A 20,915-nucleotide genomic window follows, 5' to 3' on the forward strand; every position below is an offset into this window, starting at 1 on the left:
ACCCTGGGTTTAGCAGGCTAATGCTCAAACCACTGAGCTATCCCTCAATAAATGTGGAGGCTCCAACATGGCAGTGGGGAGCACAGGCCACTGGTTGCATGGAGGCTGGAGACTACCCTGCAGCCTCCCTGCACCCCACCGCGGGACAGGGACTTGGGAGTGAGGTTGCACCCAACCCAGACACAGTGTAAGGGCCAGGCCTGCCCCAGAAACACCCTGGGGCCCTTTCCCCCTGTTCCAGGTGCACCAGGTGTGGGTGAGCAGGCTCAGCCCGGCAGCAGGATCCAAGTACAGAGGGACTTAGTGTAGAGGGATCCAGGTGGGGGTAAGAGATTTCTCTGTGGGGCAGTCTGGGGGCGGACAGCTCAATGGGAGATCTGGATGCACAGAAGCTCGTTGGGGGGTTCCAGGTGCAGGGGCAATGGGACTCTGCAGGGGATCCAGGTGTAGGTGGTTGGGGCTCAGTGGGGAGGGTGTGTGGGGGGGGCTCAGTGGGGTGGTACAGATGCAGGGAAGGTGGGGCTTGTCAGGGTGAGGGTTCGATGGGCCTGCTTAACAGGGAAGCCTCAGCTTCTGCCAAGGGGTACCACATGCTGGGCTCCAGCTTTCCCCCTGCCCCTGCTTCCCCCATCCCTTTCTCTTCCCCATCCCATGCCCCTTCCCCACTCCTCCATCTCCTCCCTACCCCACCCCCTTCCTTCCTCCCTGCCTCTTTCCACCTAGCCCCAGCCGCAGCCTGCCTTTCCCCACCATAGGCACTGATTGTTGTACAGAAAACAGGATGGCTCCCAACACACAGCAGGGGAGCTCAACCAGAACTAGGACCCAGAAAGTGGCATCTTCTGAGCAGCACCCTCTTTTTTTTAGCTGGGCAGCTGTGTGCTTGCAGAAATGGGGTGAGGCAGTGGCATGTGACTCCGTGTACCCCCACGCCTTGCCTCTGTTTGGGGGCAGTGCCTCCCAAACTAAGCCCATGGGTGTTCTCAGCTGCCACCCCCCCCCCCTTTGCTTCTCGATCACTTTTGAAAGGGAAGCAAAGAAGTGTGCAGGGGATCTGTTTTCATTCCCCCAGGAATACCCAATGCAGAACCTCCACTACCCAGTGCCCACCCCCAGACCATCCAGAGACCCACTCCCCCACGTCCTTCCTGCCCCCCAGCCACACTCACCAGCCATACATGGGCTGAGCCTGCAGCAGTGCTGGGGCCGGTCCGGGATCCCTCTGGCCCTCGGAAGCGGCACAACCAGCCAGGACAGAATGGGAGCCCGGCCTGTCCCAGCCAGGCTCCTTCAGGACCCACATGCCTGAAGGGGCCCAGCAGGGCTGTCCCTAGACATTGTGGTGCCCTACGCAGCCCCCCAGTGGGGGGTGAGCTGGCCCCAGGCCTCGGCGGGGGGCTGGCCCCAGGCCTCTGCTGGGTGGGAGGCTATGCCCAAAGTCTGTGGGGGGCAGCAGTAGGAGTAGGCTTGGGGGAGCAGGGGGAAAACCGCCCCCCAGCACAAGGCGGTGGAGCGGCTGGGAGCCGGTGGAGCAGAGTGGGTTGGGACCGGGTCGCTCCACTTCCTGCCGCCCGGTGATTGCAGGGCGGGCCCAATCCCACACTCACGGGGCAGCGGGAAGTGGAGTGACCTGGCCACAGCCCGCTCCGCTCTGCTCCCCTGGCTCCCAGCCTTGGGACTGGGGTCAGGGGGGAACCGCCCCCCAGCACTCACCAGCGGGATGTAGCTCAGGGTAAGGGGTGGAGTGGGGGCGGGGCTGTGGCAAAACAGGGGTGGGAAGAGGCGGGGCAGAGCAGGGGTGGGGACAGCTTTCCTGCCCGGCTCAGCTGGCCGAGGAATCGGTCTGGAGGCTGGAGCAGTTAGTCCGGACAATGGGGCCCCTTCTGAGTGTGGGCCCAGTGCTGCCTCCATGGAGCCATGAGCCCGGGTGTGTATTTGACATGGTTCACTCCTGTCCCTGAAGCCTGTTCCTTCTGCAGCATGAGGGAGATCCTGGTGCACATTTACCTTTAGTGCAGTAGGTTTCAGCCCCTTTTCCGGCTCTTCCTGGACCTTCTTTTACATTTTTGGCTGCACTTCTCCCCCCACCTCTTTATATATGCACACCTCATCCATGTCCCCACAAAGTCACGGGACCTCCTCATCAACTTCCTCCTAGCGATAGCCAAGGCAGCCGTCTATAACACCAGGGAGAGGATGTTGGCTGAGGGGGTTCTCTGCCACTGTGGGGCCTAATTCCGATCCTCCTTCCATTCACGCATCTGGGTAGAGTTCCTCTGGGCCACGTCTGCCTCGCTCCCATGACACCTTTGAGGAACAGTGGGTGCTGTCCAGGGTTCTCTGCTTGGTGTCCCCTTCAGATTCCCTATTTTTGACCCTTTGGCCTTCACACCCGTCCTTATTATTTTTTTCATTGGCCCCTGTAATTACTTGAGTTTCTGGACTCTCTGGATTCTCCCCGGAACGCGATCAGAACACCCTCTTGCAGCTGGCCGGCCTGACTTTGTCACACTACTGAAAGGTCCGCTGTGGATGTTTCCCAACCTCACAACATCTCTCAGTAACAGATATAGCAATACTTCATAACTTCACATTCAATTATAGTACATACAATTCAACAGGATATTAAGGTTCAACAGATCAAGACTCTTAAAATGATACCTCAGAAGGCATGCGTTGTACAAAACATATAATCACATGACAGTGGTGAATATCGGGGTTCCAGCATGCTACTTTGTGGTACTGAGTGTCACAGAGGTCCAGTTTGAGACATGTTGAGATGGCAGCTGGATGTTCAGGGAGAGATATTGGAGAGACAGTGAAGATGGATAGGGAGATGTGGAAGTCATCAGTATAGAGTTGATAGCAAACCCTGGAGAATGACTGAGAGAGTATGGAGGGATGGCAGAAAGGGATTGAGAACAGGGTCCTGTAGAGAACACTGGCAGAGAGAGGGAAGAAGAAAGAATATGGGAAAGAGAGAGAGTAAATGGATGAAATACCAAGTGATATGTGGCAGCAATGAACAGGGTGAAAAAACAAGATGGGGTCCCAGGCAAGAGTCTGTCATAAATGGGAAGAAGGGGACACAACTCCAAAATGTTCGGAACCACAGAACTATATAAACCAAGCCCTAATGTGGACTCATGGAAACCTGTCAAACAGACCCTCTGTATGTTATATAATTAAGACCCTTTGTTTCTGGCTTTTATTTTGTTTAAAATTCCTAGGAAAGTTAGCGGTGTTTAGTACACGTATTAAAAAAAGGGGTGAAAATCAGTGGCAAAAATTAACTTTACAGTTTTTGGGTAATTATCGGGATTAATAATGGGGAATGAGAGAACACAAAAAAACAGAAAATAGAGAAGAGGGCCAGTTGGTTAGCAGGGGAAATGGACAGGGACTATCACCTGGCTCCCTGTCCATCTTGCTCCCCCACTGTGCAGGGGAAGCAGATGGGGCTGCATCAACAGCTGGGGCCAGCAGGGGGCTCTGTCCAACTGGGGGCCAGGTTACAGCCTTCCACTCCCTGTGGGCCTGTTGCTGCAGTGCTCAGGTGGTCTCAGCTGCTGGGACCAGACTTCCTGCCTGCCTGGCTGCCCCACTGTGCAACTGTAGCAGTCACCAACCAGAGGTTACTCTCTTCTGTGCAGGCACCCTGTGCCTGAATACTGAATTTTTCAGAGAAATTCAGTAAAAAGCAAAAATGGAGGACCCTGTGTGTGATCTGTGTAAAATTGTTAGTGACCATTTTGCTGTTTGCCTTCTATTATGTAAATATTCCTAGTAATATCTCCCTGTTTCTCTTTCTCTCGCTCTGAATGTCAATGGTATTGTTCTCTTCAGCCATCTGAGCATAAGTGACTCAGTTCTTTAGGTAACCCCTGGAATGACAGGTAGGCTTTGTTTGACTACCTTTGACCATAGGGTTTTCACTGAGAAGTGATATTTGTGCTTGCTCTTCAGGGGAGCATGCGTGTCCCAGATGGGCTCTGGCAACATCCCATTCGCAGGAACAAGTTCAAATATCTCATAGACCATCCCATCTGTCTGACAGGAGCTGGAAGGTAAGTGAACTGGGGGTAAGGGAGATGGTGAAAGTGGAGAAAGATGAGGGCTGGGAACATCCCTACTCTTCATGTCTAATGGCTGTGATAAACACTCAAGTATTGGCTGGGAAATAAACAAGTGGAAGTGCTGCCCAACAATATGGAGAGATTTTTCAGGGCCAGATGTTTTCCTTTGAGGTTATATGGTTTCTTTTTGGAATTACTCTTTTCCACAGGAGTTAAGTCTCACACATGTATATAATCCAGGATTGCTGAGAGGAAGTCCTGCCTGTCTTTAATAGATTTGGAAGAGGATGCAGCTCTCCTATAGCCTTATGGCAGGTCCTTCTAATTTAACATTGTATTAGTCATGACAGGGAAGTGATAATGTTCCAATCATATGCTGTCCTTACCAGAAATTAGACACACACATATTTTGGCACATCAGTGGCAACAATGCTGAAAAGCAACCCCCTGACCAGGGTTATTGCAGACAGTAGTTCCTGGCAGATTCAACTTTAATGAAAAGATTAAGATGGCTAAAAATATCACTGTGTCACCCTTCATTGGCCAAGTGTGACAAGATTCTAGGTATAGCCTTCATCAGGATGCACAATATAATCCTCCCTTAGACTGTGATTAGCATTAGGAGAGAAATGGAGTGCCTGGTGATGAGCTCAATGAACAAGCACTTTCCTCTATTTCCTCAGCGATGTCTCATTTCTATGTGACATAGCTGGAAAAGAAGATGGAAGAAAGATGTCTCCAGCAAGCTCTTTAACTGAACCACATCGTTATGATTCATCCACGACTAGTGCTGTGAGTGCATAAGTTTGATAAATCTTTCTCATTTCATTTGAGCCCTTGAACATAGTGATCAAAAGATTTCTTCACCAGTCTGAAACCCTGCTGATTCTTCTTTACCTTTCCTAGTATTAATGTATGTTTAAGAGCAAGATATTCATAATAATAGTCACTGTGGGAATGGTGGAAAGTGTAATTCAGCTACTCCCTTTCAGCCTGTCTCAGCTGGAGTGCCTGCAGAGAATGGTGCAAGAGCTCTGGTTTCGTGGGATTTCAGTTCAAACTCTATCAGGTCTAGCTTTTTCCAGCCATAATTATTTTAAGCAATAATATAGCCACACTAACTGTAAGGGGGGGCCACAGCTGTTCTTGCAGGCATCACTGTACAGAGTGCTGTGCTTCCATTTTGAACTCTTCCATTTTGGTGTGGTTATAAAGATTTTAAATTTGAACCAGCTTTAGGTGTAGATTTAGGGGCGGATTTTCATTTGCACTCTGCATTGCTCTAACTCTATGAGAGTTTGGCTGATGTTGGTCTGTGTTGGATTTAGGCCTGGTTTCCCACCCAGCACAGTCTTTTAATCTGTTACCCTTTGATCTAATAACTCACTGCTTTTTTTGTGGCTATACAATTTCTTCAGCAGCAGAAAACCTCCCATCTCACAGTTGGAATTCAGACACATGTTTATGTTATGTCATTAATTTACATTTATTTTAGATTTGTGAAGTGCTCCAATCATCTAAGTTCTAAATTCATACATGGAGAAATGGGAAAGCAGTACAAAAAGCTTCTGCATAAGGCTTGCTCTCTAAGCAACCACAACAAATATCCCTTCTGGGGGATAGTGAGGGTTTGTGCGCAGCTTTTACCAATGCGTTTCATGTTCTGATGTCTCCGTTCTGTCCTTTGCAGACAAGTGTAGCAGATAGCCTTGTCCCTGAAGAATTTCACATTGTGAAGAACAAAGGAGTCCTGGGCTTGGAGTATTATGATGAGTGAGTGCTTGTATGGTTTACAGAGAATTCTCCTCAAGGTTTAATGGCCTGGGGCAAGGTAACAAGGCCGAGAACACTGGCCAAATATATGCAAGGGGTGAAGAGTATATAAAGTCTGGTTTAGCAGTTGTGTTAAGAGAATATCTAGAAAAACGGTTGCAGAAGAGATGTCAGGCAACACCTGTCCCCGCAGAGCTGTCTGAGCAATGCTCTTGCATCCATTGCTGTGTAATGGCTCTATCTACCTTTTAGAACTGCATTCTGCAATAAAGCTAGACAGATTCTCTCATCCCACATAGTGGATCTTCAGTGCCGCAGTTGAAATCCTGAAAGCTACCCCCTTGGGTTTTCCACCTTTTAGTCCTCCTGGCTGTGAGGCTTGAATTGAGTTCACCAAACCTTGACCAAGGAAGTCTAGAGAGAGTCCTTTTAAACCCTCAACACCACGCCTTAAATTTGTTGGAGTCTCGTATTCTCTTCCTTCTTTCTCCATCAGGGAATAAAAGATTGAGGTTAGGAATTAAATCCCAGACTTCTGAGTGGCAGAATATATAATGTTGTTAATATAAGTAATATTAATAATATTAGTATTGTGTGTTATACTTTTTTATTTATTTGTGTTATGGTAGCACCCCCGACATGCACCAGAAATCCATTGTGCTATGTGCTGTACAAACAGAACAAAAAGGCAGTCCCTTCCTCACAGAGCTTACATTCTATACAGCCCCTTTGAGGCAGCCCTGAATTCCACAGCGAAGCCAGAATATTGTCTGAGGCAGGTTTTAAAATTTATGTTTGTTTTCCAGTAAATACACAACTCTACTTGAAGACAGTGAAAACAGACTGCGGCTATTCCCATCCATGTGAGTACTGCCCTGCACCATGTTGCTATTAGAGAAAGTGACAGTATGGATTTAATTTCCATGTAATACCTTGTAACATTTGATATAAACTAATGGCACTTCCTTTCTACCCTGGAATTTTAGGAAACCATCTGGGAGATTAGAGGTCATCCAGCTGATGAAGGTGATGGACACCATGCTGGAGAAGGCTGGAGTAGATGATGAGCAAATTGGGATAACAGGACCTTCACAGGTAATGTCTTGTCAAAATCCTGAGAAATAACATCTCCTCTACACTAGCGTTTATCCCCTGCAATATTTAAGGGGTCTCCCAGTTGTTTAATTCTAATGCTATACGCTACTGTGGGTCTTCCTTCTCATCCTGGTACTACTAATGGAGACTGTTCATTGTTGAGGGTACCCTCTTGGGATTTGGTCTGATTTATGCAGACTGACAGGTTGGCTCCAGGGCATTAGGTGTTGGACTTTCCTGGTGCAAATGTTGCCAACAGGGGACGTGTTTTGAATGGCTATTGTGAAAGAATTAAAGCAGCAGATTCCCAATCTCCTGATTGTGACTACAAAAGGAGACCAAACACTACTGATGCAAATTGACTGGAGATGTTAAATGCTGGGCCTTCAGAAGCCTATCCAGGTTTGAAACAGGATGTCAGAGACTCTCCCTATCTTAGGGCTGTCTTCAGGCATTCCATGTACAGAAATGGGGCAGATTTGGACATATAGGGTGAGATATTAAAAAGCACTCAGTATCTGTCTAACTGTTCCCATTGGAGTTAACAGAAGGCTCCCATCAACTTTGATGGGAGCAGAGTTAGGCCAGTACTGAGCACTTTTGAAAACCGTACTATTTAACTCATGCACAATAACTCCTTCTCCAGTTCACTCCGCATTACCATTTTCTTCTGAAAAAGGAATCTATCACAAGGGTTTTGTTTTTTAAAACCAAACTTTGTCCAGGATTCCTTTATCCCAAAGTCATTGCTGTCAAGGAGTAAATTCCTTGAGAAAGCCTGCAAAGATCCTGGTTTTGTTTTTTGCCAGTTGCACAATGTATTGGAGGTGCTGAAGACAGAGCAGAACATTTACAACATAGTGTTCCATGAGCTGATTCGACAGGTCAGTGTGGATTGTGCAGAGAGAGGAGAACTGCTTTCTAAGCTTAGGTGAGAATTCACAGAGTTCCCTTTCAGATTATGGCTGTGTTCTGACTAGCCTGGTATTTCATAAAACCATGTTGCCTCCAGGAATGTTAAGAATAATTAACTGTCACTCTCCTCCGCACCACTGCCCTGTTCTCTATAAGTGATGTCTAGTGGGAGAAGCTGTGAGTAGGATAGCTGAGAGCTCCTTTGTGATCAAGGTTCTTACACCATTCTCTCAGAGATCCTGTATTTGGCACAACAGAATAATCCTAGAATGTTAAAATCCTGGCTTCAAATGCTAGGAAGTTTATATTATAGAAATTTCCATACTCAGTGGAAAGAGGACCCTCTTATTAGATACTGGATTAGCAGATGTGATTCTCAGAAAGGTAAGACAATTTTCCCAGTTTACTGTCTCTTTCTATTACAGGCAGAGGTATGTGAATCTGCTGGATCGAATACCCCAACGGATGAGAAACCTTTACGAAGAAATGATGGCACAACGAGTAATGGACAGGCACATTACAGAAGAGTTATACAACTTCAAGGAATCTGTTGGACAGCTGACCAGGTCTGAATCATGATTGATCCTCAGAAATCTACCTCCTGTGCAGTAGATTTGTTGGGCGTGCTGCTTGTCCATGGTTTCTGCTCCCATGTTGTATGCTGTGGGTCAGGGCAATATCTCACAACTGTCTTACCTCTTATGCAAAGCTTTCCCCCCACATTCTTAGTACCAGTCCTGTAGAACTGTAGCATAGGATGGCAGCAAAGTCTCTTCCCTTTCTTCAAATCAGGGTGGATAACAATCAATGATTATTTAAAAAAATAAAAATCTCACATTTGTTTTAAATTTAAAATTAACTTTCTTTAAATTGAATTGAAAAATAAACCTATTTAAAAATAAATTTGAAATAATGATAGCCTATGTTAAGACCTAAGTGAATTATAGTCTATTTAAATCATTTAAATTAAATACAAAAAATATTAAGTAGTGAATATTTGCTGCCAAGTTTTAAAGGAAGTCAAACCATTGAACTGATGGTAGTCACTTCTTAGGCATCTAGAACCAACATATGAAGTGTTAAATTAGCTTTTGACAGCAGTAGCCTCTTCTGCTTGTTCAGAGAGAATATTTTCTTCATTTTAGTTTATTCGGGTAGTTCAGTTCAATGACTAGATCATTCAAAGTTAAAAAACCACTTGGGAGTTGAAAAAGCAGGAAAGTTTGTTTTCCTCTTCCAAGCTATGAATAAAAACTAGGTGTGAGAGGATGAGATTTACTAGTTCTAAAATGTTGAAGGACCTAGTGACCAGAAACAGTCAGTTCAATTCATTAAATACAAATAATACCTTCTTTGTTTAATAAATTGGTTAATTTTAAATGCAAAACTTATTTTGATAAACTTTTTGATTTTTTGGCATATTTCAACATATTTAAAATAGTTTTAATTAATAAATAGAATGCTGTTTTGGTGCTTTTTAAATTGAATTTGAATTTCCATCAATACAGAGTTTGACACAAATCACAAGTAAATAATTAATTATCATCTAGTAAATACGAAATGCATCATTCACCATTTCTAACTTTAAAAATAGAAAGCTAAAAATCAGAATAAATGTACGGTAAGCTTAAATAAATGTGTATAGGTATGGTGTATCTTCCTTGTTTGCAAAATGAAGCACTAAACTTAGTGTAAGGACTATATTTAGTTGCAAATCAATATGTTTTCTGTTACCGATCAATGAGAATCAACCTTTCTTTAGGAAAATAACTAAAAAGTACTAATACAAAGCATGATTAAAGTTGATGATTTAAATCAAGGTTTTCTGCTTGCTAATTTCAATCATGATTAAAATCAGTGATTTAAATAGCTTTGATTTAAATCCATCCATCTTGTTTGAAATGTTATGCAAAGCTGCCTGCAGAGGGAGAGCTTTAAGCAAAATGTGTGCACAAGAAGACCATAGAGTTTTGTGTGCACTGGAAGGACATAAAGATCCCTTAAGATGAGATGATTGGCTGTTTGCGGAAGGGAAGCACACAAGACAGCTAAGGGCACTCTAGACTGAGATTGGTAGGTTGACTGAATTGTTCTGATTTCAGCAGGCTGTGAAATGACTGTTCTATGCTATTCCAGTGAGCTATGCGAGGTCCGAGAACATGACTTCAGGGTGACAAGAGAAGCAGAACGGGCCCATGAGGAGCTGGCTGATGCAGTGCGGGACGCTGAGCTGAATGCAAAGTGAGTTCCTTCAGCCCAGGGAAGGTTGGAGCAATATGATGTCCTTGAGTTGAAGGCAAAGCACATACTTCTTCTATTGTCTCACAGGTGATGTGGCCCAGTGTTTACTCTCTGTGGGAAGGAATGTGGCACACTGATTTCTCTCTCTTTAGGGCATTGTATAGGGGGTGTGGAATATTGATTTCTCTCTCTGTATGGGAAACTGGTTATTTCTGTGCAGTATATCCAACCCAGTATACTGCGCAGAAATTTCTCTAATAGTGCCAAATTTCTCAAAGAGATAAGTTGTTTTAATGTTTCAAGTTTTAACCATTAAAAGTCCTTTGTATTTGTTGTCTCTGTATTTTCACATTTTAATGATTTTTACTAAGTACTGCCCCCTCCTCATCCTCCCAGTTCTGACTTCCCTGTCTCTTGACAGTCTGCAAAAAACATCACAGACCTCAATCTCTGAGGGGCCAACTGGTGCAGTGTGTCAGACTCCTGCATTGAGTTCTGAAACACCTGACCTAGGGAAGGTTGCATTATGAATAGAACAGTCAGCCTAAGCCCAGCACAGACTTGTCTCCAGACATGTTGGGAACTCACAGTGGGAATATCAGTAAAAGGGCTTATTTGGGATTCAGGGAAAGGAGCTATAGATTGGCAGGCCTGTGGAGTTTGGTAATTGAGGAAAGAGATCTGGCTGAAGCAGGTATCTGAGAAATGTTTGGGAGCTGTAAGAAAGATAAAAAACTAGGTTAGGAGGAGGGGGATGTGGATTCCAGTAGTGTACCTCCATCATCTTCTATGCAGTGTTGTTGTAGCCGTATCAGTCTCAGGATATTAGAGAAACAAGATGGGTGAGGTAATATATCTTTTATTGGACTAACTTTTGTTGGTGAGATAGACCAGCTTTGGAGCCACACAGAGCTCTTCTTCATGTCTGGGAAAGATACTCCGATTAAAATGTAACAAATTAAGTAAACTTATGCTAAACAATCTGTTCCACCTTGCATTTAGCGTGTCTCTCTCACCAAGAGAAATTGGTCCAATAAAAGATACTGTATTACCTCACCACATCTTGTGTCTCTGTCTTCTTCTCTCAGTCTTGTGGAAGAATATCGTGAGTTGTATGAGTTACAAAGAGCGAGGCTTGAGACCCAGCTGCTCCAGTTAACCCAAGAGAAAGAAATCTGGAGCTCAGCTACATATGACCTGGCAATGAAGGTAGGTAAAGACAGCATCATGGAGGACACTGCCTTACTGCAGGATACAAACCATTGTAACCAAAACTCCTGCTCCAGGATTTCCAAAGGTTTTGTTTAACTGAAGTCTTGTGCTCCCAGACCTGCCAAGACTGCTTTTCCCAGGGGACTACTGCTTTTTGGCCCTTTTAACTGTGGAAACTGACAGATATATATTGCTTTTTCTGGTGCTGATCTTCAGGCTCAGTGCCAAAGGATTTCATATGAAATAGACTCATAGACTCATAGACTTTAAGGTCAGAAGGGACCATTATGATCATCTAGTCTGACCTCCTGCACAATGCAGGCCACAGAATCTCACCCATCCACTTCTATAACAAACCCCTAACCTATGTCTGAGTTATTGAAGTCCTCAAATTGTGGTTTGAAGACCTCAAGCTGCAGAGAATCCTCCAGCAAGTGACCCGTGCCCCATGCTGCAGAGGAAGGCGAAAAACCTCCAGGGCCTCTGCCAATCTGCCCTGGAGGAAAATTCCTTCCCAACCCCAAATATGGCGATCAGTTAAACCCTGAGCATGTGGGCAAGACTCACCAGCCAGCACCCAGGAAAGAATTCTCTATAGTAACTCAGATCCCAACCCATCTAACATCCCATCACAGACCACTGGGCATACTTACCTTCTGATAAGCAAAGATCAATTGCTATCCCATCATACCATCCCCTCCATAAACTTATCAAGCTTAGTCTTAACGCCAGATATGTCTTTTGCCCCCACTACTCCCCTTGGAAGGCTGTTCCAGAACTTCACTCCTCTAATGGTTAGAAACCTTCATCTAATTTCAAGTCTAAACTTCCTAGTGTCCAGTTTATATCCATTGGTTCTTGTGTCCACATTGGTACTAAGCTTAAATAATTCCTCTCCCTCCCTAATATTAATCCCTCTGATATATTTATAAAGAGCAATCATATCCCCCCTCAACCTTCTTTTGGTTAGACTAAACAAGCCAAGCTCTTTGAGTCTCCTTTCATAAGACAGGTTTTCCATTCCTCGGATCATCCTAGTAGCCCGTCTCTGAACCTGTTCCAGTTTGAATTCATCCTTCTTAAACATGGGAGACCAGAACTGCACACAGTATTCCAGATGAGGTCTCACCATTGCCTTGTACAACGGTACTAACACCTCCTTATCTTTGCTGGAAATACCTCGCCTGATGCATCCTAAAACTGCATTCGCTTTTTTAACGGCCATATCACATTGGCGGCTCATAGTCATCCTGTGATCAACCAATACTCCGAGGTCCTTCTCCTCCTCTGTTACTTCCAACTGATGTGTCCCCAATTTATAACTAAAATTCTTGTTATTAATCCCTAAATGCATGACCTTGCACTTTTCACTATTAAATTTCATCCTATTACTATTACTCCAGTTTACAAGGTCATCCAGATCTTCCTGTATGATATCCCAGTCCTTCTCTGTGTTAGCAATACCTCCCAGCTTTGTGTCATCCACAAACTTTATTAGCACATTCCCGCTTTTTGTGCCAGGTCAGTAATAAAAAGGTTAAATAAGATTGGTCCCAAAACTGATCCCTGAGGAACTCCACTAGTAACCTCCTTCCAGCCTGACAGTTCACCTTTCAGTACAACCCGTTGTAGTCTCCCTTTTAACCAGTTCCTTATCCACCTTTCAATTTTCATACTGATCCCCATCTTTTCCAATTTAACTAATAATTCCCCATGTGGAACCGTGTCAAATGCCTTACTGAAATCGAGGTAAATTAGATCCACTGCGTTTCCTTTGTCTAAAAAATCTGTTACCTTCTCAAAGAAGGAGATCAGGTTGGTTTGGCACAATCTACCTTTTGTAAAACCATGTTGTATTTTGTCCCAATTGCCATTGGCCTCAATGTCCTTAACTACTTTCTCCTTCAAAATTTTTTCCAAGACCTTACATACTACAGATGTCAAACTAACAGGCTTATAGTTACTCGGATCACTTTTTTTCCCTTTCTTAAAAATAGGAACTATGTTAGCAATTCTCCAGTCGTACGGTACAACCCCTGAGTTTACTGATTCATTAAAAATTCTTGCTAATGGGCTTGCAATTTCATGTGCCAGTTCCTTTAATATTCTTGGATGAAGATTATCTGGGCCCTCCTATTTTGTCCCATTAAGCTGTTCGAGTTTGGCTTCTACCTCGGATGTGGTAATATCTACCTCCATATCCTCATTCCCATTTGTCATCCTTCCATTATCCCTAAGCTCCTCATTAGCCTTATTAAAGATTGAGGCAAAATATTTATTTAGATATTGGGCCATGCCTAGATTATCCTTAACCTCCATTCCATCCTCAGTGTTTAGTGGTCCCACTTCTTCTTTCTTTGTTTTCTTCTTATTTATATAGCTATAGAACCTTTTACTATTGGTTTTAATTCCCTTTGCAAGGTCCAACTCTACTTGACTTTTAGCCTTTCTCACTTCATCCCTACATGTTCTGACCTCAATAAGGTAGCTTTCCTTGCTAATCCGCCCATCTTCCACTCCCTGTAGGCTTTCTGCTTTTTCTTAATCACCTCTCTGAGATGCTTGCTCATCCAGCTTGGTCTACAATTCCTGCCTATGATTTTTTTCCCCTTTCTTGGGATGCAGGCTTCTGATAGTTTCTGCAACTTTGACTTGAAGTAATTCCAGGATTCCTCCACCTTTAGATCCACAAGTTCTTCAGTCCAATCCACTTCCCTAACTAATTTCCTTAATTCTTTAAAGTTGGCCCTTTTGAAATAAAAAACCCTAGTCCCAGATCTATTTTTGTTTATCCTTCCATGTAGTTTGAACTGAATTAGCTCATGATCAGAGTGGCTTGTGTTTTTTTCAGAAATAGTGTCACTAAAATGCTTCCTTGACATTTCTCAAAGTTTAGATTATCCAACCCAGATTCCCTAGACTTTTTCTCTAATTTCAAGACTATATTTTACTTTCTTTTTCTACTGTGTCCACATTGGTGGTCTCTTATTTTATCCCATTCAAGTTAAACATTTGCTGTGAGAACTTCTTGGAGTTGCCTGGTAGTTTTTCAGGTTGTTCCTTAGGATGAGGCAGCAATAGTTCTGCAGAAACAGAGTGGGAACACTTTTTTTTGGCTCTCTGAGTTTCCCATGGATAACATTAATAGTCCTTCAAAGTGCATCTGTTCAGAGTTATTGGAGATGGCTTATTTTTAAATTTCCTTTTGATATTTTTCCTTTTAAGAGGTTATTAATGGCCAGATTCTTCCACTCTTGCTCATCCTGAGTAGTACCTTACTTAATCTCTTGAGGACTATTTTTACCAAGAAAAATACAATATTGGAAATATGGTACAGACATTTTATTGATATATGTGGTACCTATCATAAATGCCATATGTGGTTTCTGTTACAGTTTAACTTTAAAAGGCACATTATCCTGATGGTTTATGCCTGAATTTGAGTAAGTTAATGCAAATTTACAATCTATTGTTATTTGACCAAGGTTATTGCCTTCCAGAGAGCTCCACTAAGCTTCAAACCATGGGCTTTAGTGTTCTACTGCCACTTTTACATACAGGAGCCATCTGCTGGGATGTAATCGAGCATGGGCTCACCAGTGTTACTTATAAAATACTCAGATGCCTTGCAAATCATGTGGAATAAAAGCCAAAAGTTGCTGAGCAGTCCTTTAAATCTCCATCCCTACTAGCTGGGATATGTTGGGCTTTGGCCATCCTCCATCACACAATGAAGCATTCTAAGGAGGTTCCTGCTGGCGTTTAAGCTCAAGTGAGGTAGTGTGGTAAGGAAGTTCTCTCCTCAAGGAGTGTACTTGGATTGTTAGATTGTGGATCAAACCTATGACAGTAGGTGGCTTTACCACACACTTTGGTTCTGCTGTTGTCGCATGATGTTCATTTATTCGCTATGGTGGCCATTGGCACTTAGGTAGCCATTTTTTATGGAGTTCTGTTCTACAAACTGTACTCTGTGAGGCCTATGACAGCAACATCTATTCAGATCTTTCACTCCAGATAGCAAGGCTGTCATGTATCTGGTGATGAGGGGAGACAGTTGTCCAGGGCCTGGGTTTTTAGTGGAAGGTGGGCCTCTCAGTGGGTCTGCACAGCAGGGCATGTGTGATGCACAGCAGTGCTGGTAAGAGACTGGTCTGTATTTCCTGGCCCTTTCCCATGCCATGAGTCAGCGTTAAAATGGTTGATGCCCCTCTTGTATGCTGTGGGTCACTACTGTGACGAGACGGCCGATGTAGTATGGTGGGTCCTGCGCTTTTCTTGATGGGGGGCTAAGATGCCACCCCTTGCCCCTGCTCTTGGGGCACCGAGGGCCCCACTAGTGACCCGGGAAGGAGGTAAAGGGGGGAAGCAGAGGAGGGGTCTGGGTTTGCTCCTTACTCTGAGTCCCAGCCCCTCTCAACCCCTGTGGGTCCTTACCCTCTTCCCCCTTGGGTAGGGTACCTTCAGTCCTTAGACGCTGGGGGAGGGACTCTCCCTCCCCTGCTGGGGCAGGGTTTCCCTTACTCTGGTTTTCTGATCTTCCAAGTCTCACAGCACACTTCCAAGCTCCAGTCCTCTCTCCTTCCTCCCTCTCCCCTGACTGCCTGAAGCAGGGGGGTTTATTGGGTTGCTAACAGGGCTGTAATTGACTACAGGTGCTCCAATTAACCTGTAGCAACCTCCCTAGTCTTCAGGGAACCACACCTTAATTAGCCTAGGGTTTATATACTTCCCCTCTACCACTCTACCACTGCTCCCTGGCCCTCCTGTATCACAATACTCACCAACCACTTTGGACAGGGCCAGTCTGCCAGTGTTTGGGTACAGCACCTAGCAATAATATGTGCAGCTGGAGGAGTTCACTCTAGTGCCATCTGCTCCAGTGGGTAGTCAGCCAGGAGCAGGTGTTGGGGAGACACAACAAGCGCTCACTGTGACAGCAGAAGGGCAGCCCTGGGCTGTCCTGAGCCACCTGATAAGCTGGACAGGACAAAAAGAGGCAACAATGGAGCAGGGGGCTAAAACAGTGAGGGGCAGAGACAAGGTAGTGAAAGAATTGGAGAGAGCCAAGGGAAAGGGACTGAGAACAACAGAAAAAGTAGATGAGGGGTGAAAGAAAAATGAGATGGGGCAGATATATGAGGGGAGCAGCAAATGGGAGGAGTAACCCCAAGCGGGGAGCAGAGACAAGGAAAAGTAAGGGGAGTAAAACATTGATGGGAAACAGACTCAAGGTGAGAGGGTGAGTCCTGCAGTGAGGGAAGCAGGGCTGGAAGAGATAGCGGCCTCCCTGGGGGCGTGGGGTCACTGTAGGGGACAGGTCACAGGAAGGCAGAAGACTACCTGTCCTGGCCCTGTAAATCCTGTCACAGCTCTGCCCATAGTCTCTTATAGCTTAGGGAGTGCTAGTGAGAAGTCAGTTTCTTACTCAGTGGAGCTTGGGTCAGTTATCTCCCGGGTTGTTCTCTAACCTCCTCACCACTCCCAAAAAAGCTGGTTTAAGTAACTGTGTTCCTTGCAGGTGATCGAAAGAAACCAGCTCACATTGTCTCGCAAGCTCTATGTTAGTGAAAAGGCATGGACCAAAGTCATCAAACACTTCATAGTGCTTCTGGCATCACAGGTAGAGTCCTGTTTGTGATGTATGACTGTGGTGTGGAGAAGGCTATGTTTGAAGAGCTTGTGTCTGCAGGGCCCATCTGTCTCAGTGCAGAATTTCATGTTTCCCAGTTACTATTTGAACTTTAAAGTTTTGGCTCAGGTTTGAATGAATGGTATGGTTTGAATAGGTCCTCTATCTCCCCCTTTCTCTTTCTCTCTGTTCCTTTTTTCTCCCCTCCCATCGCTCTGTCCTCAACTTTCTTCATCTCTCTGTTTTCCCTTCTCTTCATGGCTTTTCTTAGGGCTGGTCCACACTAAGAAGCGGGGTCGAACTAGGGTACGCAAATTCAGCTATGTGAATAGCGTAGCTGAATTCGAAGTACCCTAGTTCGAACTACTCACCCGTCCAGACGCCGCGGAATCGAAGTCTGCGGCTCCAAGGTCGACTCCGCCACCGCCTTTTGCAGTGGTGGAGTACCGGAGTTCGAACTATCGCTTCCGGAGTTCGAACTATCGCGTCCAGATTAGACGCGATAGTTCGAACTCCGAGAAGTCGAACTCACCGCGTCGACCCGGCTCGTAAGTGTAGACTAGCCCTTACTTTGCTCCCTCTGTTCATCCTCAGAAGACCAAGCCAAATCAATGCTAGTGTAATTTTATCCTCAACAGTGCTGGCCCAGCACATGTGCCTTCTGATGTTTCAGCACAAATACAAAACTCAGGTGCTGAGCTGAGTCATGTGTGCCTCAGTCCTAATGCCACTAATGAAATGTCCAGCTTCCAAGGCCATTGTGTATGCTGTGGAACTGCAGAACATTTTCCAGCTAGCAGTCTGTGAAGTGGGTACTTCTTCAGACATCTGAGTGGTCATTATTCTGATCCCAGTGAAATGGAAGGTCCCTTGCCTTATGGCTCTCCCATTCTTTCTTGTGATGCACACAGGACACAGCAGACCTTTCCGATTTGCAGGAGATGACTGAGCAGTTCAGGGAGCTGTTGAACCGCATTGGAGTTGAAGTGGAACATGCTGAAAACTCCAGCAGAGAGAAGCTGCGAATGGTTCAGAATGGCCTCACCAAGTGGATGCAGTACTTCCAGGACAATGTTTTGTGAGTGTCCAGGAGTTATTGTTTAATTTAGGCAGTGGTACACTAGCTACCTCCACCACCTTTATGTGACAGAAAATTGCAGTACACCAAACCTGGCAGCCCGTATTCAGGCAAAACCACCATTAGTTGGAGGATTTGGCTCACTGGGTGCAAGCTGCATATACCTCACCATTGTTCTGTTAGGTTTGACATCTGTTTATTTTGAAAACCTTGTCCACAGTTGAAATCTGTCAGCTCCAGTATGGTGATGTAGACTTCTGTTCATGCCTTCTGCAATAATTCTGTCTTACTCCCCCCCGAACAGGAGAAAACAAAAGATTTCACAGTAAACTATGAGATCTGTTTGTCTGTTACCATGAGGATTTTGAAGCAAATGGGGAGAAATGATCACCTAAGATGAAACATTACTAAAATACAGGCATTCAAGATAACATCCAGCACCTCAGAGGCAGTGTAGCTTGTAAGGTTTTTAGACCATCTATCTGTGCTGTGTTTTTTCAATGCTGAGTACAATGATGTCCTGGTTCATGACTGGGGCTCCTGGGACTTCCACAATGCATGTAATGAATAATAATAATGACAAGGATAAAGGTTGATTGTCTCCAAACAAAGGGAAAAAATAAATAATAGATCCTATCTACTGGAAGGACTATACTACATCCCAAGTACTAATACACACTAAGGGCTTGTCTACACTGGCAAGTTTTATCACCCAAAACTGACTTTTGGAGACAAAACAGCAATAGCATACACACTGCAGTGTGACTTTTTAAAAAAAAAACAACACCTAGTTTTGCCGACAAAAAACTTCCATCCCTGTGAGAGACTTTTGTCTTTTCTCCTCCCTTTATTGTCGACAGACATGGAGTGTAGACACCACAGGGTTTTTTTCGATTTTATTGGCCCCCAGAAAGTATCCCACAATTCCCATGCTGCCGGTTTGAACTCTGCTGCCTGCAGCCATCCCCCCCAACCCCTTGCAAGCCCCGGAAATTTTAGATCTAATTTCCTGCTTTCTGGCTTCCCAGAGGAGCTTCCCAGGAGGCTTCCCAGGTGAGCATGGCTGGCTATCGCACCAAACACGGTCCCGCTTGGACCACTGATGAGTTGTTGGATCTGATCAGTATATAGGGAGAGGAGTCTGTTCAGTGCAAGTGACCCGTAGGAATCAGGACATATATGGGCAAATTTCTTGAGGCTTGTGCGAAAAGGGCTATGATTGGGACATGCAGCAGTGCAGAGCGAAGATAAAGAAGCTGAGGCAGGTGTACCATAAAGTGCAGGAGGCGAACCATCACTCCGGTGGTGCACCTAAGACCTGCCGGTTCTATAAGGAGCTGAATGCTATCCTCAGTGGTGACCCCACCTCCATCACCGATAGCCCCGTGGATACTTCGCAGGCAGCAGAAAGAGGGGGTAACCAGCAGGCTGAAATTCTGGATGAAGAAGTTGAGCTAGAAGAGGATATGGTGCTCCCAACGGGGTCACCCAGTGGGGAAGGCAGCCAGGAACTTTTTTCCACTTCAGAAATGCTCAGCGGGGAGAAGGAAGCAGATGAGACTCTGGGTAAGTTGCTGTGGCTTGTGTAGGGAATTGAAAAGTGGGAGGCGGGTAGTGTTTTCTGTGAGCTGGACATTGCCCTGTGTAGCTAATCTGCATGGCCAAGCAGGGTGTCAATGGACATCGAGACCTGTAGGGAATCCTCCAGAGAGAGGCTCTGGAAAGTTTCCAAGAGGTACTTGTTAATCCTCTGCCACAGATTCCAAGGGATGGCAGCCTTGTTAGTTCCCCCATTGTAGAAAACTGTACCATGCCATTTAGCAATCACTGGAGCTGGGACCAAAGCGGCACATAGCTGAGCTGCATATAGACCAGGGTGAAAGCCACAAGCATTCAGCAGTTGTGCCCTGGTTTCTCTGGCCACCCGCAACAGTGAGATGTTAGCCAGCAGGTTGGCCGCCTGTGAAAAAGTGTGGGATAATTTTAGAATGAGTTCCCTGCAAAGCTGCCCTGCAAGCCATGACCTTTTTGTCCGTACGCACAACCGTCTTCCCCCCACTCCCGACACTCACCATGATCGGGGTGCTCGCGAAGCTGTGTGCCTGCCTAGAGTCTCAAAGAGAAAGTGATGTCTACTAGGAAAATACCCTTTTTACTAAAATGTTTCAATCATTTGCTGGAATGTAACGATCCCTCTTCTGTTCAGCACAGACCTTGAAGAACACACCACACATCCTAGTGGACTGGCTTTGGCAGATAAGAAAAAATCATAGGTGTAGAAAAGAAGACATGTTCTGGGAGGTGCTGCAGCACAATGAGAGACAGACCAGGGAATGGAAAGGGTGCCAGGAAGCCGAAAGGCAGGACAGAAAAGAGAATGCTGCTTTTGCCAGGCAAGCGACAGAGTGGATGATAACAGTTATGGAGGATCAGACAGAGATGCTCAAGTCTTTGATACAGCTGCAGACTGAGCAGATCTGTGGTCGATGTCCACTGCAGCACATGCAGATGCACAATTCTTTGCCAACCCCTCCTCCCCCCATGCTCACACATTCCTTTTAATTTCACAGCACTCCTGAGTTTCCCCATCACTCCACCCCTTCTCACAGCTTGCACAATGATAGCTGGAGCTACACACAGTTGTGAGGTTTTACCCTTTTTAACAATAAATAAAGGCTAAGATATTTAATGGTACAGCGTTTTTATCTGTGTTCTACAAAAGCGTATAGCATTCAATTCACTCTCGCGAACAGGCTTGTAAAGCATTGTGTTGCATAGATCTTGGTCCGCAAAATTGTACATGGATGCACCAGGGAAGCAACTCCAAAGCAGACATGTGTTACTGCCACTCATTGTCAAAGCAGTTCCTCAAAGCCTCTAATGTTAATAGCAG

The 20,915-nt window shown here is 45.2% G+C and overlaps 1 protein-coding gene across 9 annotated transcripts in view; it reads left to right on the forward strand.

Moving 5' to 3' along the window:
- AXDND1 (axonemal dynein light chain domain containing 1) overlaps nucleotides 1-20,915 on the forward strand; it is a 60,521-nt gene that overhangs the window by 10,296 nt on the left and 29,310 nt on the right. For 8 of the 9 annotated variants that reach the window (XM_039486723.1, XM_039486731.1, XM_039486722.1 and 5 more), the window contains 11 exons: nucleotides 3,967-4,067; nucleotides 4,760-4,868; nucleotides 5,767-5,849; nucleotides 6,656-6,712; nucleotides 6,836-6,944; nucleotides 7,754-7,875; nucleotides 8,285-8,425; nucleotides 9,996-10,100; nucleotides 11,189-11,309; nucleotides 16,834-16,935; nucleotides 17,856-18,022. In XM_039486723.1, the coding sequence (XP_039342657.1) occupies nucleotides 3,967-4,067; nucleotides 4,760-4,868; nucleotides 5,767-5,849; nucleotides 6,656-6,712; nucleotides 6,836-6,944; nucleotides 7,754-7,875; nucleotides 8,285-8,425; nucleotides 9,996-10,100; nucleotides 11,189-11,309; nucleotides 16,834-16,935; nucleotides 17,856-18,022 (1,217 nt within the window). The remainder of the gene's footprint in view (nucleotides 1-3,966; nucleotides 4,068-4,759; nucleotides 4,869-5,766; nucleotides 5,850-6,655; nucleotides 6,713-6,835; nucleotides 6,945-7,753; nucleotides 7,876-8,284; nucleotides 8,426-9,995; nucleotides 10,101-11,188; nucleotides 11,310-16,833; nucleotides 16,936-17,855; nucleotides 18,023-20,915) is intronic. The other variant, XM_039486728.1, reaches the window with a different exon arrangement.

Source organism: Mauremys reevesii, linkage group 8 (genome assembly GCF_016161935.1).
Source record: "Mauremys reevesii isolate NIE-2019 linkage group 8, ASM1616193v1, whole genome shotgun sequence".
NCBI classification, from domain to species: domain Eukaryota; kingdom Metazoa; phylum Chordata; order Testudines; family Geoemydidae; genus Mauremys; species Mauremys reevesii.